Source organism: Oncorhynchus clarkii, chromosome 13 (assembly GCF_045791955.1).
Source record: "Oncorhynchus clarkii lewisi isolate Uvic-CL-2024 chromosome 13, UVic_Ocla_1.0, whole genome shotgun sequence".
Taxonomy (NCBI): domain Eukaryota; kingdom Metazoa; phylum Chordata; class Actinopteri; order Salmoniformes; family Salmonidae; genus Oncorhynchus; species Oncorhynchus clarkii.
In genome coordinates, this window is record NC_092159.1 from 13,539,216 (window position 1) to 13,559,988 (window position 20,773).

Here is a 20,773-nt window from a genome sequence, read left to right on the forward strand (position 1 = left end):
GCCTCCAATTGCTCTTAAATACAAGTAAAACTAAATGCATGCTCTTCAACCGATCGCTACCTGTACCTACCCGCCTGTCCAACATTACTACTCTGGACGGCTCCGACTTAGAATACGTGGACAACTACAAATACTTAGGTGTCTGGTTAGACTGTAAACTCTCCTTCCAGACCCATATCAAACATCTCCAATCCAAAGTTAAATCTAGAATTGGCTTCCTATTTCGCAACAAAGCATCCTTCACTCATGCTGCCAAACATACCCTTGTAAAACTGACCATCCTACCAATCCTCGACTTTGGCGATGTCATTTACAAAATAGCCTCCAATACCCTACTCAACAAATTGGATGCAGTCTATCACAGTGCAATCCGTTTTGTCACCAAAGCCCCATATACTACCCACCATTGCGACCTGTACGCTCTCGTTGGCTGGCCCTCGCTTCATACTCGTCGCCAAACCCACTGGCTCCATGTCATCTACAAGACCCTGCTAGGTAAAGTCCCCCTTTATCTCAGCTCGCTGGTCACCATTGCATCTCCCACCTGTAGCACACGCTCCAGCAGGTATATCTCTCTAGTCACCCCCAAAACCAATTCTTTCTTTGGCCGCCTCTCCTTCCAGTTCTCTGCTGCCAATGACTGGAACGAACTACAAAAATCTCTGAAACTGGAAACACTTATCTCCCTCACTAGCTTTAAGCACCAACTGTCAGAGCAGCTCACAGATTACTGCACCTGTACATAGCCCACCTATAATTTAGCCCAAACAACTACCTCTTTCCCTACTGTATTTAATTAATTAATTTATTTATTTTGCTCCTTTGCACCCCATTATTTTTATTTCTACTTTGCACATTCTCCCATTTCAAATCTACCATTCCAGTGTTTTACTTGCTATATTGTATTTACCTTATCACCATGGCCTTTTTTTGCCTTTACCTCCCTTCTCACCTCATTTGCTCACATCGTATATAGACTTGTTTATACTGTATTATTGACTGTATGTTTGTTTTACTCCATGTGTAACTCTGTGTCGTTGTATGTGTCGAACTGCTTTGCTTTATCTTGGCCAGGTCGCAATTGTAAATGAGAACTTGTTCTCAATTTGCCTACCTGGTTAAATAAAGGTGAAATAAAAAAAATAAAAAATAAAAATAAATATGTACGAGCTGTGGTCCCGTGTGGCTCAGTTGGTAGAGCATGGTGGCTTGCAACACCAGGGTTTGTGGGTTCAATTCCCACGGGGGACCATTATGAAAATGTATGCACTCACTAGTGTAAATCTCTCTAGATAAAAGTGTCTAAATGACTCAAATGTAACTGTGCAGTAGGTACACTCCTGAGTTGGTTATCACAGTATCACAGGTGAACATGGAGACATGTTGTTCACTAAATGAAGTCGCCCTGTAAGTTGAAGGCTCTGTACTGGACTGAATATTTGTATCGTGTGTCTTGGGCATACAATACACAGTAAGATAAGTAACACAGGGTTAAAGCCGTATGTGTCCAATATGGGATTTTAACTCGCTTCAGTGTGTGTGTGTTTTGTGCAGGTTTCTGTGTGTGTGATGTCTGTTCAGTAGTGAGGATCACAGTTCTCCAGTAGGCTGTCAGTGATGTAGTTGATGTTGAGTATCTCCTGGTAGTATTGTTTCTCCTCAGCTGTGTTGACTGTCCAGCCCACCACCTCAACCCCTCTCTGAGCCCAGTACTGGACATAGTCCCTGGGGATGGAAGAGAGAAGAGAAAGTCAATAAGGAATCAATGGCCAATCAAATCAATACATGTGATGTAAAATGAGATGTGTAATAAAGGGAGACTTAGTGATTTTAGCCCTTTATCTACTTCCTCAGAGTCAGATGACCTCGTGCAGTGGAGGCTGCTGAGGGCAGGACGGCATCATCAGAATGGCTGGAACTGAGCGAATGTAATGACATCAAAACAACGGGTTTGATGTTGTTGATACCTTTCCACTCCAGCCATTACCACGTGCCCATCCTCCACAATTACGGTGCCGCCACCACCCCCAAAATGAACTCATGGATACCATTGTTATGTCTCTGTGTCCAGTATGAAGGAAGTTAGAGCTAGTTTCGTGAGCCAATGCTAACTAGCGTTAGCACAATGACTGGGAGTCTATGGGTATCTGCTAGCATGCTAGATAAAATCCCAAAGTATCCCTACAACAGTGGTTATTGAGGGTGTGTACACTTCAAACAGCTAACGATGTGGGTAACCGTTGTTTCGTGTAGTAACAACAAAGCAACAGTACATAAGGGCTAGCGCAGCAAATCTTTTGTTTCATCAGAAGATACATCGCTCCTTCAAGCAGAATCATGTCATCATATAGAGGTCTAAAGTAGTGCACTACATAGGGACTGGACATAACCCCCCCAGAAGGTTGGAACTATTACAGCTGCACCATCTTGACTTGTTGCATCACTGCTTGGTATGGCAACTGCACCGCCCTCAATCGCATGGCGCTACAGAGGTTGGTGTGGACAGCCCAGTACATCACTGCTTGGTATGGCAACTACACCGCCCTCAATCGCATGGCGCTACAGAGGTTGGTGTGGACAGCCCAGTACATCACTGGTTGGTATGGCAACTACACCGCCCTCAATCGCATGGCGCTACAGAGGTTGGTGTGGACAGCCCAGTACATCACTGCTTGGTATGGCAACTACACCGCCCTCAATCGCATGGCGCTACAGAGGTTGGTGTGGACAGCCCAGTACATCACTGGTTGGTATGGCAACTACACCGCCCTCAATCGCATGGCGCTACAGAGGTTGGTGTGGACAGCCCAGTACATCACTGCTTGGTATGGCAACTGCACCGCCCTCAATCGCATGGTGCTACAGAGGTTGGTGTGGACAGCCCAGTACATCACTGGTTGGTATGGCAACTTGCATGGCGCTATGGCAGCCCACATCACTGGTTGGTATGGCACCGCCCTCAATCGCATGGTGCTACAGAGGTTGGTGTGGACAGCCCAGTACATCACTGGTTGGTATGGCAACTGCACCGCCCTCAATCGCATGGCGCTACAGAGGTTGGTGTGGACAGCCCAGTACATCACTACTTGGTATGGCAACTACACCGCCCTCAATCGCATGGCGCTACAGAGGTTGGTGTGGACAGCCCAGTACATCACTACTTGGTATGGCAACTACACCGCCCTCAATCGCATGGCGCTACAGAGGTTGGTGTGGACAGCCCAGTACATCACTACTTGGTATGGCAACTACACCGCCCTCAATCGCATGGCGCTACAGAGGTTGGTGTGGACAGCCCAGTACATCACTACTTGGTATGGCAACTGCACCGCCCTCAATCGCATGGCGCTACAGAGGTTGGTGTGGACAGCCCAGTACATCACTACTTGGTATGGCAACTGCACCGCCCTCAATCGCATGGCGCTACAGAGGTTGGTGTGGACAGCCCAGTACATCACTACTTGGTATGGCAACTGCACCGCCCTCAATCGCATGGCGCTACAGAGGTTGGTGTGGACAGCCCAGTACATCACTACTTGGTATGGCAACTGCACCGCCCTCAATCGCATGGCGCTACAGAGGTTGGTGTGGACAGCCCAGTACATCACTACTTGGTATGGCAACTGCACCGCCCTCAATCGCATGGCGCTACAGAGGTTGGTGTGGACAGCCCAGTACATCACTGGGGCCGAGCGCCCTGCCATCCAGGACCTCTATATCAGGCAGTGTGAAAGGACGGCCTCGTCAATTATATTGAAAAATAACGTATACTTTAAAAACTGGAAATCAACTAATCCTCTGTCGTTAACCCAATGGAAAGGTTAAATGCTTTATTATCTAAATGTTGAAAGTAGGTGAGGTGACAGAGAGAAACAAAATGGTTCAGTTTGAGGCCATGTGGCGGAGAGCGATGCGGGTGCTGGAGATGGGTGTGTGAGCAGGTGGGTCTGGGCAGGTGTGTCTGGGCAGGTGGGTCTGGGCAGGTGTGTCTGGGCAGGTGGGTCTGGGCAGGTGTGTCTGGGCAGGTGTGTCTGGGCAGGTGTGTCTGGGCAGGTGGGTCTGGGCAGGTGTGTCTGGGCAGGTGTGTCTGGGCAGGTGTGTCTGGGCAGGTGTGTCTGGGCAGGTGTGGGTCTGGGCAGGTGGGTCTGGGCAGGTGTGTCTGGGCAGGTGTGTCTGGGCAGGTGTGTCTGGGCAGGTGGGTCTGGGCAGGTGGGTCTGGGCAGGTGGGTCTGGGCAGGTGGGTCTGGGCAGGTGTGTCTGGGCAGGTGTGTCTGGGCAGGTGGGTCTGGGCAGGTGTGTCTGGGCAGGTGTGTCTGGGCAGGTGTGTCTGGGCAGGTGGGTCTGGGCAGGTGTGTCTGGGCAGGTGTGTCTGGGCAGGTGGGTCTGGGCAGGTGTGTCTGGGCAGGTGGGTCTGGGCAGGTGTGTCTGGGCAGGTGGGTCTGGGCAGGTGTGTCTGGGCAGGTGTGTCTGGGCAGGTGTGTCTGGGCAGGTGTGTCTGGGCAGGTGTGTCTGGGCAGGTGGGTCTGGGCAGGTGGGTCTGGGCAGGTGGGTCTGGGCAGGTGGGTCTGGGCAGGTGTGTCTGGGCAGGTGTGTCTGGGCAGGTGTGTCTGGGCAGGTGGGTCTGGGCAGGTGGGTCTGGGCAGGTGGGTCTGGGCAGGTGGGTCTGGGCAGGTGGGTCTGGGCAGGTGGGTCTGGGCAGGTGGGTCTGGGCAGGTGTGTCTGGGCAGGTGTGTCTGGGCAGGTGTGTCTGGGCAGGTGGGTCTGGGCAGGTGGGTCTGGGCAGGTGGGTCTGGGCAGGTGTGTCTGGGCAGGTGGGTCTGGGCAGGTGTGTCTGGGCAGGTGTGTCTGGGCAGGTGTGTCTGGGCAGGTGTGTCTGGGCAGGTGTGTCTGGGCAGGTGGGTCTGGGCAGGTGGGTCTGGGCAGGTGGGTCTGGGCAGGTGGGTCTGGGCAGGTGTGTCTGGGCAGGTGGGTCTGGGCAGGTGGGTCTGGGCAGGTGTGTCTGGGCAGGTGGGTCTGGGCAGGTGTGTCTGGGCAGGTGGGTCTGGGCAGGTGTGTCTGGGCAGGTGGGTCTGGGCAGGTGTGTCTGGGCAGGTGGGTCTGGGCAGGTGTGTCTGGGCAGGTGGGTCTGGGCAGGTGGGTCTGGGCAGGTGTGTCTGGGCAGGTGGGTCTGGGCAGGTGGGTCTGGGCAGGTGGGTCTGGGCAGGTGTGTCTGGGCAGGTGGGTCTGGGCAGGTGTGTCTGGGCAGGTGGGTCTGGGCAGGTGGGTCTGGGCAGGTGTGTCTGGGCAGGTGGGTCTGGGCAGGTGGGTCTGGGCAGGTGTGTCTGGGCAGGTGTGTCTGGGCAGGTGTGTCTGGGCAGGTGGGTCTGGGCAGGTGGGTCTGGGCAGGTGGGTCTGGGCAGGTGGGTCTGGGCAGGTGTGTCTGGGCAGGTGGGTCTGGGCAGGTGTGTCTGGGCAGGTGGGTCTGGGCAGGTGTGTCTGGGCAGGTGGGTCTGGGCAGGTGTGTCTGGGCAGGTGTGTCTGGGCAGGTGGGTCTGGGCAGGTGGGTCTGGGCAGGTGTGATGTAGTTGATGTTGTCGTTTGTATGTGTGTGTTTTATATTGTAAAAAATAATGTACAAAAAAAATAAAGACCCAGAAAATCATTAAAGACTCCAGCTATCCAAGCCATAGACTGTTCTCTCTTCTTCCGCACGACAAGTTGTACCGGTGCATCAAGTCTGACACCTGAACAGCTTCTATCCCCAAGCCATAACACTGCTAAGTAGCTAAAATGGCAACACAGACAATCTAAGTTGACTCTTGAATGTTTATATTTTTTTGCACTGTCTTTATGCACACTCACAGGACTCTACTCACTCACACTCCAACACACACACTCCATTTGCTCACACACACTTATTTTGACTTCACACACACATACATCATATACTCTGCTGCTACTCTGTTTATCATATATCCTGATACCTAGTCACCTTACCCCTATGCATATCTACCTCTATAGATCCAGTATCCCTGCACTTTGCAAATACGGTATTGGAACTAACCATATATACAGTTGAGGTCGGAAGTTTGCATACACTTAGGTTGGAGTCATTAAAATTTGTTTTTCAACCACTCCACACATTTTTTGTTAACAAACTATAGTTTTGGCAAGATGGTTAGGACATCTACTTTCTGTATGATAAGTAATTTTTCCAACAATTGTTTACAGACAGATTATTTCACTTAATCACAATTCCAGTGGGTCAGAAGTTTACATACACTAAGTTGACTGTGCCTTTAAACAGCTTGGAAAATTCAAGAAAATTATGTAATGGCTTTAGAAGCTTCTGATAGGCTAATTGACATCATTTGAGTCAATTAGAGGTGTACCTATGGATGTATTTCAAGGCCTACCTTCAAACTCAGTGCCTCTTTGATTGTTATCATGGGAAAATCAAAAGAAATCAGCCAAGACCCCAGAAAATAATTGTAGACCTCCACAAGTCTGCTTCATCCTTGGGAACAATTTCCAAACGCCTGAAGGTACCACGTTCATCTGTACAAACAATAGTACGCAAGTATAAACACCATGGGACCACGCAGCTGTCATACTGCTCAGGAAGGAGACGCGTTCTGTCTCCTAGAGATGAACAAACTTTGATGCGAAAAGTGCAAATCAATCCCAGAACAACAGCAAAGGACCTTGTGAAGTTGCTGGAGGAAACAGGTACAAAAGTATCTATATCCACAGTAAAACTAGTCCTATATTGACATAACCTGAAAGGCTGCTCAGCCAGGTAAAAGCCACTGCTCCAAAACTGACATGAAAAAGCCAGACTACGGTTTGCAACTGCACATGGGGACAAAGATCATACTTTTTGGAGAAAAGTCCTCTGGTCTGATGAAACAAAAATAGAACTGTTTGGCCATAATGACCATCATTATGTTTGAGGTAAAAAGGGGGAGGCTTGCAAGCCGAAGAACACCATCCCAACTGTGAAGCACGGGGGTGGCAGCATCATGTTGTAGGAGTGCTTTGCTGCAGGAGGGACTGGTGCACTTCACAAAATAGATGGCATCATGAGGAGGAAAATTATGTGGATATATTGAAGCAACATCTCAAGACATCAGTCAGGAAGTTAAAGCTTGGTCGCAAATGGGTCTTCCAAATGGACAATGACCCCAAGCATACTTCCAAAGTTGTGGCAAAATGGCTTAAGGACAACAAAGTCAAGGTATTGGAGTGGCCATCACAAAGCCCTGACCTAAATCCTATAGAAAATTTGTGGGCAGAACTGAAAAAGCGTGGGCGAGCAAGGAGGTCTACAAACCTGACTCCGTTACACCAGCTCTGTCAGGAGGAATGGGCCAAAATTCACCCAACTTATTGTGGGAAGCTTATGGAAGGCTACCCAAAATGTCTGACCCAAGGTAAACAATTTAAAGGCAATGCTACCAAATACTAATTAAGTGTATGTAAACTTCTGACCCACTGAGAATGTGATGAAATAAAATCTGAAATAAATCATTCTCTCTACTATTATTCTGACATTTCTCATTCTTAAAATAAAGTGGTGATCCTAACTGACCTAAGACAGGGAATTTTTACTAGGATTAAATGTCTGGAATTGTGAAAAACTGACTTTATAAATGTATTTGGCTAAGGTGTATGTAAACTTCCGACTTCAACTGTAGCTTACTTACATTCGTTCTCGTGATCTTCTTACTTCCATTTCTTGTGTGTTTTTGTTCTACCTTCATGTATTTTATAGTACTACATTGATATTGATAACTGCATTGTTGGGATAACAGCTTTTCACTGTCCTTCTGCATGTGACATTAAAACTTGAAATGTAGTGCACGATATAGGGAATAGGGAGCCATTTTGGACTCTAAATAGACAGCGGTGACTCACAGTGATATGAAGTTCTTCTGCACCAGGAAGGCAGAGACGCCACAGAGGTTCCAGAGCAGGTGGTGGTGGGCCCAGTCCAGTATCACGTCTAGCACCTGCATACAGTGGTGTTTCCATAGCGACGAGAAGCGCGGCGTGCCGTCACCCAACCGACTAAGGCTCCATGGCCGGTGGGTCAGCGCCGTCACCACTTCCGGGTCAGCCTGACGCATCTGGGATCAGGGGTTAGAGGGCAATGGAGAGAAAGAGAGAAGGGATTTTACTACGAGTTTATCAGGTCAAATCTTTCAAATGTCTATCTGTAATCTAATTTTCTTCCCATAGTGAAGCTGAAATTAAAATGGCTGCCATTTCATGGAAACTTAAATCAATAGTTAGTCCTCTCATACAGAGAGATAGACACATCTAACCCAGCACCCATATAGACAGACAGCCCACTACTATCCTCTTGTCAACCCAACAGCCCACAGTTACCCTGTAGATGACTTTGGGCTCAAAGGAACAGACGATGCTGGTGTTGTAAAGCACAGGGTGTTTCCGATACATCTCCTTTAGGGCTGCCGCTGCCTGGGAGAGGAGGAGAGAAGAACAGAACATGAAAAGGTAATTAATACACTTTGTTTATTTGTAGAGTCTGTGTATATTTGTGTATGTGTACCTCTCAGACCCACTGGTGAGCCAGCAACTGTTGGGGGGGGTCAGTTAGATCAGTGGTTCCCAAACTGTGGGGCGTGCAAAGGGGTCAGCAGAGTGGGTGCCCCCCCCCCTCCAAAAAAGGATCTCAGTCGGGCCTTAAACTTACTCTTGAATGTTGTAATAGTAGAATGCACAAGGTGTAATTTCGAAAATTGGGTAGTGCATCATCAGTTCCTCTTGTCATGTTAGTCATTGCAGACCTTAGAGAGATAGTTATAACTTGTCAGAATTGTCTTATTGTATGAATCACTCAGATATGACATGAACACACAATGTGTAGAATTGTGGGAAATTAGCTTTAAAACTGCAAAAGATGTTCCCCCAATGATGGAAGAGGGGCCGGCCAGAGTGCAAAAGTTTGGGAACCGCCGAGTTAGATGACTGCTCTCAATTCTCAGTTTCTTGAACTGAAGTGGGCCACTGACTAAAACCACAGGCTTTTAACAGGCCTAGCTGGTCCATGACTGATCTAAAAGTGTTAAACAGCAAACAAGAGAATTATCAAGCTTAGGCTTAAGAAGAAGACAAAGAAGTACTCAGTAGTGTGAAACTGTGTATAGTCACAAAAATCTTTATCTGAGGCTTCTGATTGGCTGTACCTCATCTGGGTGACCTTTGACATCAAAGTAGATGGTGAGCTGCAGTTTGATGCATTCCTCCACAGCCTCCTGCAGAGTGGGGACCTTCTCTCCCTGGAACTTGTCACTGTAGGAGCCACATAACATATACCATATAACTAATAAGCACAGAACACAATTTAAACCATGATCAGTTATTCATTTGAATGTGTTTTAGTGTTGGGAACAAAAACATGCACACACTGCGACCTCCAGGACCGGAGCTGTCCTACAGTATCACTCCATCTCACTCTTCCTCTCTTTCCACTCACCGGAGTCGGTGCTTAGCGGCAGCGTCCAGTTTACCCAGCCCAGAGAAGCTTAGCTGTGTGAGGGGTCCCGACCCGTTGGTGGTTCGGTCTACAGTCTCATCGTGCATCAGAATAGGGACTCCATCTGATGTGAACTCCAAGTCCAGCTCTACGCCGGTCGCCCCGTTCTTATGTGCCTAGAGATGCCGAGAGAGAGAGGGAGATGAGACCAGGAAGGTTTGCCATAATCATCTGGAGGCTATGTAAGGGGAGAGAGAGCGAGAGAGAATGTTGTGGCTTTCAAGAACCACGAATCCTTGTTGAACAAATACTTCTCTCCTCGACTTCCTGACTCACCTCCCGGATGGCAGCCATGGTATTCTCCGGCGCATCATGCCCTCCACCCCGGTGAGCGACTAGGGACACCCCACCCGAAGCAGCGTTCTTAGCGGGCCGAAGCACCTGTCTCGCCTGGCTGGTCGGGACTTGGGGAAAACGGAACATGATCAGAAAGGCATAGAGGCAGGCGGTGAGGGCGGTGGACCATATCGGGCTCCGTGTTCCGAGGAGAACGAACGCGAACACCACAGAGAATAGGGCGATTTCGTCTCCGAGTTGCAGCATTTTTGCGCCGAGTCCATACGGTCAATGACTCACAATTCTGCGGTGTAGCCTGTTCAACACACTTCTGCTATGCTGTTGGACAGACAACAGTGCATTAACACTGTCATAAAGTTACCATTTCTTAATAGGCCAACGAAGCTTGGAAAGATGTCTCAATATTGTTCAAGTTGGCTGCAAACAGTGACACTTCTTTGGTAGATCGGGACTCCACCGAAGATAGTCTTGACATTCCTTCTTCAGTCTATGCAGAAGCAAGACACAAAATAATTCAGTGGCAACATTTGAAATCGTTAGCGTAGTTTCACAACATCCTATTCACATGATCAAACAGCAACATTGTTGCCTCATAACTGTCATATTTGACCTCCCACTTTCCGTTTTAATAGGTTTGTGGAACCTAAAGTTTAAAATAAAATGTAAAAGACTTGCGCAATAAATATTATGCTTTTCAAAAATTATTATTGTTCACATTTATTAACATTAGAGATAAAAGTTATTGCACAAATACTTTATTTTGACCATATGTCGCTCTGCCCACAAGAGGGCGGAATTGCTCTTGGAACATTGCGTAAATTACTTCCTGTGCCAAAGTGCAAGGTCTGACCTAGCCATCTGGCTAACAGCGTGAATGATACATTCCTGAGAAGTTATCACATATTTTTCAAGATAGAAGCCAGCTAACATGGTTGGTAAATTAGTTATTTCTTAATGTCGCTTGACTCAATATTAGACTGTCAGTTGTATGTATAGCCACTAATATAGAATAGAGTAAAACATAATACCGTTAGAATAAATTGGATGAATGAGGCTGCAGGAAAATAATCGGTTCTCTGTTGTATGGCTTCTTGCTCTCTAAACAGTTAGTAGTTTTAAACAAAAACAAAGTATTTTTGTATTTCTCATGTCTCCATCTGTTGCCCTCTACCCTACCCTCTCTCTGTCTCTATCCCACAGCATAGGTCTACAACACTCTTCCCTCGGCTGTCCTACCATGTGCTGGCCCACTGCAGAGGATACTGTGTGTTGAGAGGCAGCTCAATCTGTGGCCCACAACCCCATGTAGTCAGCCGACTGGACCCAAGATGGACGCCTAGTATCCAACACAGCTACCCAGTACCCCCATCCCCCCACGTCACTGCTCTCACCAAATACTCTGACTTATCCACCCCAAAATACAACCTCATCTACTCCTTACCTCACATCAAACTCCTGAGAGCGGTCTCCAGACTCAAACTGATCCAAACCGGAATCACCATGCTCTTACTCCCGCCCGTCTACTACATGTATTTCCAAGGAGATGCTTCGTACCTACTGGTTAGCTACAGCACGGGGATAGCGGCGTTCGCAGCCGTCATGCTCTTCTCGGCTAGTCACTACCTGAGACGCGTTGTCGGGATGATGTACCTGGATGAGTCCCAGACGACGCTGAAAGTGTCTCACCTGACGTTCTGGGGACGCAGGAAGGACGTGTATCTGCCCGTGACGGACGTTATGACTCTGGGGGACACCGGGGACTCCATAGGGGAGACTATATTGAGGTTGAAGCGATATAGTAGTTCTGAGACGCTGTACTTCTCCACTAGACTGGGACGTGTGGTGGATAGGCAGGCCTTGGAGAAAGTGTTTGGGACTTTGATTTGATGTTTTTATAGGGCTTTTCAGAGCCAAACCAGGCTGTACTGAGCCAAACCAGGCTGTACTGAGCCGAACAGAGCCAAACCAGGCTGTACTGAGCCGAACAGCCCAGCCAAGCATCCACTATAGTTCCTGGAACTGTGCTGAAAAGATCTGAGCCAGCAGTTAGGTCTGGGTTGACAGAGTGGTGTGAAAAGGGTATTTTATGTTGTGAGCATTTAAAATGTTGTATATTCAGCAGCTAAAGAGATGCCTACCTACATATACTGCAGTCTGTTCTGTCCCAGTTCTTGACTACTGTGTGTGACCTAAAGAAACAGTGACATTTTGTGTTGGACAGCTGCTCAGACTCACAGCCTTCAATAAATACACCCTGATCATTTAAGCAAAACATATTTGACAGGTTTATTTTAAGGTACAGTACACAAAACACTCTGCAGAAAATGTCTACAGTTATTTGACCTTCAGAAAGTCCATTGCAATCAATCATCCCACAGTCATTTATGGAAATCATTTTCATAAAAGAGTTGGAGTGAAATAATGTACAGTAATATACAGGAGTGTATACCCTGATGGTCGTCTATGAAGATCTTGAAGAACCATCTGGCCTTAATGGCCATATACCCTTCATCTCCACCCAGCACAGCCAGAAGAGGACTGGCCACCTCTCAGAGCCTGGTTCCTCTCTAGGTTTCCTCCTAGGTTCCTGTCTTTCTAGGGAGTTTTTCCTAGACGCCGTGCTTCTACATCTGCATTGCTTGCCGTTTGGAGTTTTAGGCTGGATTTCTGTAAAAGCACTTTGTGACATCAGCTGATGTTAAAAGGGCTTTGTAAATGCATTTGATTGATTGGAGGAGTGTCAACCTCTTCACTGCAGATTGACAGTATGGGTCTGTTTGAGCAGGGCCACATTAGATTCCTGTGTAGACTCTACTTGAGCTCAGCGATTGCGTCATTAAAGATATCCAGGAAGAGATGAGCATGGTGTTCCGTGAACACCAGAGCTGGTCGGAACCGGATAGACTGGGTTCCACAGCCCCCTAGAACCACACCTGGAACAAGAAAACAACATCATAAATAGTATTCATTCTTTACTAACGAATCAACGATTCACTTGATAGTACTACTGAATGTAAGTGATATGGATGTACCTTATTGATACTAAGCTAGTAAATATTATGCTGGATATTGTCCTGCATGTTCTTGAATCATTTGATAATCTTGCTAAATTGATAGTCTTATTCTTTTAGTTTATTCATCACATCCTACATGCTAAGAGTCTTACCCTTATTCCTGGCCTAGAGGATTCATCACATCCTACATGCTAAGAGTCTTACCCTTATTCCTGGGCTAGAGGATTCATCACATCCTACATGCAAGGAGTCTTACCCTTATTCCTGGCCTAGAGGATTCATCACATCCTACATGCTAAGAGTCTTACCCTTATTCCTGGCCTAGAGGATTCATCACATCCTACATGCTAAGAGTCTTACCCTTATTCCTGGCCTAGAGGATTCATCACATCCTACATGCTAAGAGTCTTACCCTTATTCCTGACCTGGAGGATTCATCACATCCTACATGCTAAGAGTCTTACCCTTATTCCTGGCCTAGAGGATTCATCACATCCTACATGCTAAGAGTCTTACCCTTATTCCTGGCCTTGAGGAGGAGGAGGTTGCATGTGTCTTCATCCTTAACATCGATGGCACAGAACGTCCCGATGCCCCTCGCTTTACTGAGCAAGTGGGGGTACTTATCCTTGAAGAGAGAGGAGCGGGTGATGCATGCTGTCTCATACACACACACACTACAAACGACCACTCTCTCTACTCATAACACAAACAGTGATCATTCTTCACTCCCCTAACAGTGACTCCTAACCTTTGACCCTAACTCACCTGTAGGTCGTAGAGTCCCTCCAGCATGACCTTGCCTGACCTCTTGGCCTGGTCCAGCAGGTTTTCTGTCTTGATGACCTTTATGACCTCAGTCAGCAACAGGTTCTTAGTGTGGTCTCCAAGCCACGTGTTGAAGATCCTGAACGGCTGGAGAAGAAAATAAAGAGGATAGGAGAGAAGAAGCAGAGAGAAGAGATGAGAAGAGGAGATGGGAGAAGAAGCAGAGAGAAGAGATGAGAAGAGGAGATGGGAGAAGAAGCAGAGAGAAGAGATGAGAAGAGGAGATGGGAGAAGAAGCAGAGAGAAGAGATGAGAAGAGAAGAGGAGATGGGAGAAGAAGTGAGGAGAGAAGAGAAAGAAGAGGAGGAGAAAATAAGAGGAGAGAAGAAGAGAAGAGAAAGAAAAGAAAATAAGGTAAAAAGGTTGATATAAAAGTACCACACATACACACACACACACCCATACACACACACACACCCATACACACACACACACCCATACACACACACACCCACATACACGCACACACACATACACACACACACTACCTTGTCAGGCTGAAAGCTATCTTTCTGGTAGTATCCTCCTGTCAGCATCTTCTTGCTGAAGGAGACGATGTCAGCGGGGTCGTCCAATCCCCAGTGCTCGTGGGCCCAGAATTTCCCCGTAGACCCACCCCCTGTCTGCACCTCATCCACTAGGAAGGCACAGCCATGCTGACGGACACACAAAGGTCAGTAGGTTGAAATGACTAAAGACCTGTGTAATCACAATACTGTTTACAGTGTACTTAAACAGTAAAGTACGGATTTCTAGATGAGTGTACCTTGATAGCTTCATATTATTTACCAATCAATGTATTTAAAGAAGTATTTGATAAAACACACCTTAGTAGGTGTGGCTTATACCAAGTCTCAATTAAAGGAATTCTACTCAATATCTACTAATTTGATCATTTTCACTAACAATCAAGAGTATCAAATCAGTTAGATTGTCAGCATGATTCATATCCCTCCAGATGCTCTGTACTCTGTCTAACCAGTAAGGATCCTTTCTCTACCTTCTTGGTGATTCCCCTGAGCTTCCTGTAGAAGTCGAAGGAGGCGTGGTTATCCCCTCCCTCTGCCTGGATTGGCTCGATCACCACCCCCGCCACGTGCCGACCCTTCTGATTCCACTTCACTATCAGGTCCTCCGCCTGAGATGGGAGGGATTGAACAAGGGATGAGAGGAATAGAGGCAAGAATGAAGGTGAGGGGGGAGAATGAAAGAAAGGATAGTTCAGATGGATGAGGGGAATGGATTGATGAGAGGAATAAGGGATGAGAGTCAGTTGGATGGTCAGATTAGGAAGAAGAGATACTGTATATATCGAGAGAGACTCACCTCCTCCAGGCAGCGTGCCTCCTCCCGTGCGTTCTCCCTCTCAAACTGGTCCAGGGGGTACCTCAGCTGGGGGAAGGGGGCGATGGGCCAGTCAAAAGACGGCACGTCTAGCTTCTGTATGGCCTTGGTGTGAGTGGTGGCCAGACAGCCTGGGAGAATAGAAGAGCCTTGAGTTCAGACTTGATATTAGGTGGTTCTAAAACCTATGTATTGTCATTGCAATTACCTACATCCCAGTTGGAAGTACTTTGTGTACCTACTCAGTACCCTAGTCAGATTGTATCAGCCTAAGTAACTACTATGTAAGTACCGTGTGTACCCACTCAGTACCCTAGTCAGATTGTATCAGCCTAAGTAACTACTATGTAAGTACATATTAAAGTCTTACCCAGAGTTCTTCCGTGAAATCCGCCCATGAAGGACAGAAGAGTCAGGTCAGGGCAGCCAGGAACCTGGAAAAAGAACGAGAGAACACCAGACTGAGAAACTGCTGGCCCTATATAACAAAATGACAAACAGGAGAGTTGTGAGGGAGTGTGAGTTACCTACCTGGTTGATGACACTAGTTCTGACTTCCTCTGGAGTTGGTTCCGGAGTTCCTCTCATCTTGTTCTAAGAAACACATAGAGTAAAAGCCTGCTATATATACAGCCCATATTTAATATAGACTTTATAATTGCGTTACTATCCATGGTCCTGCCCTTACTCTGTACCAGATGAAGATGGCTTTGTAGGCGTTCTCATTGGAGCAGGATCCACAGGCCATGGTCTGGACCCGACTGAAGCCCTTGGGTGCCACCTAGTGGAAAAATGGAGGAAGTGCACCAGTCATGTAAGAGCTTGAGTTATTTGATTTCATTCCATTTATTCTTGGGTTTGAATCCGTTAATAAAGTACAAAGTCAGGGGATAACACAATACAGTATCACGGAACACTTATTTCCAATGTGGACCTCTGTGTCACAATATGTCTTGAAAATGTATGCATGGTTAGTAATAGTGTTAAACAGGCTGTGGTGTTATATTCCGAGGTGTATTTGAAATCAAACTTACTGCCATCAGGCCATTGACAAGCTTCTCAGAGAATTGCTCTGGTGGCATCATCCCAAGAGCTGGTCGGTTGACAAACGTTCCCTGACACAGATTGTAGAAAATAGTAACACATTATCAATGGCAAATCGAATGTCTTTCAATTCTCAAGATCAACCTTGCTGCTTACCATATTCTTCGGATTTGTCATGACTTTTGTGAGTGCCGGGTGATTGTATCCTGGAAATCACAGAGAGAAAAACGTACATTTGAAGTCTTTGGGTCTTTCAGTGCTTTGACTCATCCTTGTGGCCAATAGTTTTTCCTGGCCACGTGACCTGACCAGGAACAACTCTGGGTCCTATAGAATACCCACCTATGGGTATGGATGCGATCTGGGTGTAGACATCCAGCATGCGGTTCCCATCCACGTCCACCAGGTAGTTACCTTTACTCTCCTCATAGTCACAGAAGAAGTTCACCTGGACAACACTCTGTAGAGGGGGACAGAGATGTTCACCTGGACAACACTCTGTAGAGGGGGACAGAGATGTTCACCTGGACAACACTCTGTGTTCACCTGGACAACACTCTGGGGGACATAGATGTTCACCTGGACAACACTCTGTAGAGGGGGACAGAGATGTTCACCTGGACAACACTCTGTAGAGGGGGACAGAGATGTTCACCTGGACAACACTCTGTAGAGGGGGACAGAGATGTTCACCTGGACAACACTCTGTAGAGGGGGACAGAGATGTTCACCTGGACAACACTCTGTAGAGGGGGACAGAGATGTTCACCTGGACAACACTCTGTAGAGGGGGACAGAGATGTTCACCTGGACAACACTCTGTAGAGGGGGACATAGATGTTCACCTGGACAACACTCTGTAGAGGGGGACAGAGATGTTCACCTGGACAACACTCTGTAGAGGGGGACAGAGATGTTCACCTGGACAACACTCTGTAGAGGGGGACAGAGATGTTCACCTGGACAACACTCTGTAGAGGGGGACAGAGATGTTCACCTGGACAACACTCTGTAGAGGGGGACAGAGATGTTCACCTGGACAACACTCTGTAGAGGTGGACAGAGATGTTCACCTGGACAACACTCTGTAGAGGTGGACAGAGATGTTCACCTGGACAACACTCTGTAGAGGGGGACAGAGATGTTCACCTGGACAACACTCTGTAGAGGGGGACAGAGATGTTCACCTGGACAACACTCTGTAGAGGGGGACAGAGATGTTCACCTGGACAACACTCTGTAGAGGGGGACAGAGATGTTCACCTGGACAACACTCTGTAGAGGGGGACAGAGATGTTCACCTGGACAACACTCTGTAGAGGGGGACAGAGATGTTCACCTGGACAACACTCTGTAGAGGGGGACAGAGATGTTCACCTGGACAACACTCTGTAGAGGGGGACAGAGATGTTCACCTGGACAACACTCTGTAGAGGGGGACAGAGATGTTCACCTGGACAACACTCTGTAGAGGGGGACAGAGATGTTCACCTGGACAACACTCTGTAGAGGTGGACAGAGATGTTCACCTGGACAACACTCTGTAGAGGTGGACAGAGATGTTCACCTGGACAACACTCTGTAGAGGGGGACAGAGATGTTCACCTGGACAACACTCTGTAGAGGGGGACAGAGATGTTCACCTGGACAACACTCTGTGAGAGGGGGACAGAGATGTTCACCTGGACAACACTCTGTAGAGGGGGACAGAGATGTTCACCTGGACAACACTCTGTAGAGGTGGACAGAGATGTTCACCTGGACAACACTCTGTAGAGGGGGACAGAGATGTTCACCTGGACAACACTCTGTAGAGGGGGACAGAGATGTTCACCTGGACAACACTCTGTAGAGGGGGACAGAGATGTTCACCTGGACAACACTCTGTAGAGGGGGACAGAGATGTTCACCTGGACAACACTCTGTAGAGGGGGACAGAGATGTTCAAGAGGGACAGAGAAGAGGCTATCTTCACTGGTGCCGTTACACATGACGCATCGTACAAATCCGACGTGATATGACTTGTGGACAGAGGACGTCAAAGAGAATAAGACACTTTTTTCTCAATGTGGACATTTCTCTTCACCGTTTCTCTTTTTGTCCTTCAGCAGTGACATGACATTTCATTCATATTATATCATATAAATCTGAGTGGGTTATGTGTATTTCTCACCTGAATACTCTCCAGTTGTTGTGCTAGGATCTGTGGAGAACAACAGTGGAGATGAATGGATACTACCAGTACTTAAGAAACAACCATGGCCTGAAGTGAAAGTGCTTTGAATGATGTGTAATTGATTGATCCCTGAGAGCTTTGGCCTGGCCAATGTTAATAGTCACAAGATATTTCACAAACATTCATAGACCGTTTTAAATTGTTAAAAAATATGTTGTTCCCCTTACCATCCCTGCTACCCTAACTAACAGACAACAATACCGTTAGACAGTTGGCACATTGCAGTGAGGGACAGATTTACTAAGCATTTTTTTGCACATGTTTTTTTCCATACGAGAATGAAACAAAAACAGTATTTAATAGTGTCATTAACTTAGTAGGTCTGGTCCTAGGTGTGATATGGTCGAGCGTTGATTCATTGAGATACCTTAGATCTGGGACCTGGAACCTCCGTCTTCATACAAGGACCATCAAACTCAACTTCCTCAACTCTTTTAGCGGTTGTTTGTTGATGGCGGTGTCCTATGGAAAATGAGTTATGAAGTTTTGTGCCAACGCCAAAAACACATCCAATCAGTGGGAAGTCACAGTACGGCAAATCACAAATACCTCACTAGGAAGCTAGATATTAATCTGTAATGAGTGGGATCAAGAGGAGTGCGCAGAGGTGGGAATTAATGATCAACTGTGTTTTCCAGTTGTGTCTTGTTCTGGGAATTTGAATGGCTCAAAGACATGATGCTTGTTTGACTGACAGAAAGTACAAATGTAGGATCTTCATTTGAGCCAGAATGCCACTGCAGGAAATTAATCCTGCAGTAACAGGATAATTCATGGACATTTTTGATACATTTTTCGTAAGCGAAAATCAAGTCCGACATTTTCAAAGTGGAAATGACAAACTTCAGAAGCCTTTTTAAAACCTCAAATACACAAGTTTAAAATGTCCTGCGTTGCAGAAAAGTTCTCCTGCCACCGGGTGATAAAATGTAGCGATAATAACACAATGTAGCGATAATAACACAATGTAGCGATAATAACACAATGTAGCGATAATAACACAATGTAGCGATAATAACACAATGTAGCGATAATAACACAATTTAGCGATAATAACACAATGTAGCGATAATAACACAATGTAGCGATAATAACACAATGTAGCGATGATAACACAATGTAGCGATAATAACACAATGTAGCGATAATAACACAATGTAGCGATAATAACACAATGTAGCGATAATAACACAATGTAGCGATGCATTCAGAAACTCACAAGACATTCCACAATCTCCTTTCTTCCAATTGTCATTGTGTTCAACTTATTAGTTATTACCCTAATGTTGAATATGTACTATCTTTCTATAAATAGCATGTGAGAAGCCAGCATTACCTATCACTAAACAGCAAATTGGACCCATATACACACAGGAACAGTGTTAAATCAGCACTGTGGAGTCTGTGGACGCATATACACACAGGAACAGTGTTAAATCAGCACTGTGGAGTCTGTGGACCCATATACACACAGGAACAGTGTTAAATTAACACACTGCTTCGTGTAAAGCCTTATTGAAATATTTCCCAGAGTGCCTTGCCTTTCGAGTAAATTGTAGACTTACTACCCACGACTGTATTTGTTAGTGACAGAGACATGGTTGTAGCATTCATCCATTTTGATAGATCTACTATGGTAAGCCATATAGAAGTTTCTCTCCTCTTACCTGAAGCAGACAACCCACGGCTGGGTCTCAGAGAGGAAGCAAGATGGCGGCTCAGAATACCGGAGGCCATGCTCCTCAGCTACCGCTGTAGCTGTAGCAAGAAAGAAGAATGCAAAAAAAAGTTGATTTTCATCTTTTCTTGACACTCTGCACATAAATACCAATAAAAATGGGTTATCACACATACAGTATACTCTTCAAAAGAGGTTATCACACATACAGTATACTCTTCAAAATAGAATATTCATATCAAATGGTGCTGGTTGACTGCGCAGTAGTTTAAAATGTAAAGGAAACACTCACTGTGGAAGTGTGAAAATGTGATGCAGGTGGAACCACAAGACTGTATGCCATCGTCCTTACTCCACAACAGTCCTTTATATCTCAACCACAGCCATTTAGAGAAGCGGGTGTGGAGGTGGGGGGCAGTGCGGAATCGTCCGGTATACCACAGACCACTATCATTGACTAGACTGCTCTCCGGGAGACTAAAGGCTCAGGTCATGACAGTAATAATTGCAGATACAGGATGGATCAAAATAGGTTGGTTTTAGATTAACTCAGTTTTGTAAGAGGACTTCTATGACAGGTCAGGGTGCGTTTCATGTATTCATTCATTGCTGAGGTCAAGATTCTTACATCCTGAAATGTCCACTTTTCCAAAAGGTCAAACGTTAAGCATTGGTAGACTTTGGAACGACAGGTTAACATGATTCCTTTGGATTATTATTCTGGCATGAAAACATTGAGATGTAACTGTGACTAACTTGTCTTTATTAAAGCCTTATAGACCAAGAACCTT

General features: G+C 46.6%; 3 protein-coding genes across 3 annotated transcripts; 1 reads left to right on the forward strand and 2 right to left on the reverse strand.

The window, feature by feature from the left end:
- Positions 1–680: 680 nt before the first annotated feature.
- Positions 681–10,509, reverse strand: LOC139424431 (glycerophosphodiester phosphodiesterase 1). Its single transcript, XM_071176226.1, has 6 exons — positions 9,818–10,509; positions 9,482–9,657; positions 9,192–9,297; positions 8,371–8,463; positions 7,897–8,108; positions 681–1,725 (listed from the first exon to the last, which is right to left on the reverse strand). The coding sequence occupies exons 1-6, from the start codon at positions 10,082–10,084 to the stop codon at positions 1,578–1,580; spliced, it is 1,002 nt and encodes a 333-aa protein (XP_071032327.1). The 5' UTR covers positions 10,085–10,509; the 3' UTR covers positions 681–1,577.
- Positions 10,510–10,648: 139 nt separating this feature from the next.
- LOC139424432 (transmembrane protein 186) lies at positions 10,649–12,909 on the forward strand. The gene is made up of 2 exons (XM_071176227.1): positions 10,649–10,769; positions 11,039–12,909. Exons 1-2 carry the CDS (start codon positions 10,767–10,769, stop codon positions 11,723–11,725), a joined length of 690 nt encoding a protein of 229 aa, XP_071032328.1. The 5' UTR covers positions 10,649–10,766; the 3' UTR covers positions 11,726–12,909.
- On the reverse strand, positions 12,650–20,317 carry LOC139424433 (4-aminobutyrate aminotransferase, mitochondrial-like). The gene is made up of 16 exons (XM_071176228.1): positions 20,275–20,317; positions 19,972–20,062; positions 18,672–18,766; positions 18,242–18,271; positions 16,411–16,528; positions 16,225–16,274; positions 16,059–16,139; positions 15,713–15,805; positions 15,556–15,618; positions 15,395–15,458; positions 15,007–15,155; positions 14,681–14,818; positions 14,169–14,336; positions 13,621–13,767; positions 13,369–13,480; positions 12,650–12,771 (listed from the first exon to the last, which is right to left on the reverse strand). Exons 2-16 carry the CDS (start codon positions 20,039–20,041, stop codon positions 12,650–12,652), a joined length of 1,500 nt encoding a protein of 499 aa, XP_071032329.1. The 5' UTR covers positions 20,042–20,062; positions 20,275–20,317.
- Positions 20,318–20,773: the final 456 nt, after the last annotated feature.

Excerpts from the sequence above, each read along its gene's own strand:
- LOC139424431 (XM_071176226.1), bottom strand. The coding sequence starts at position 10,084 with ATGCTGCAACTCGGAGACGAAATCGCCCTATTCTCTGTGGTGTTCGCG. Across the intron at positions 9,658-9,817 it reads CCATGGCTGCCATCCGGGAG|GCACATAAGAACGGGGCGAC; the intron begins GTGAGTCAGGAA and ends CGGCATCTCTAG. Across the intron at positions 8,109-8,370 it reads AGCCCAAAGTCATCTACAGG|ATGCGTCAGGCTGACCCGGA; the intron begins GTAACTGTGGGC and ends CCCTGATCCCAG.
- LOC139424433 (XM_071176228.1), bottom strand. The coding sequence starts at position 20,041 with ATGGCCTCCGGTATTCTGAGCCGCCATCTTGCTTCCTCTCTGAGACCC. Across the intron at positions 16,529-18,241 it reads AACAACTGGAGAGTATTCAG|AGTGTTGTCCAGGTGAACTT; the intron begins GTGAGAAATACA and ends CCCCCTCTACAG. Across the intron at positions 14,337-14,680 it reads TCAGGGGAATCACCAAGAAG|CATGGCTGTGCCTTCCTAGT; the intron begins GTAGAGAAAGGA and ends TGTGTCCGTCAG.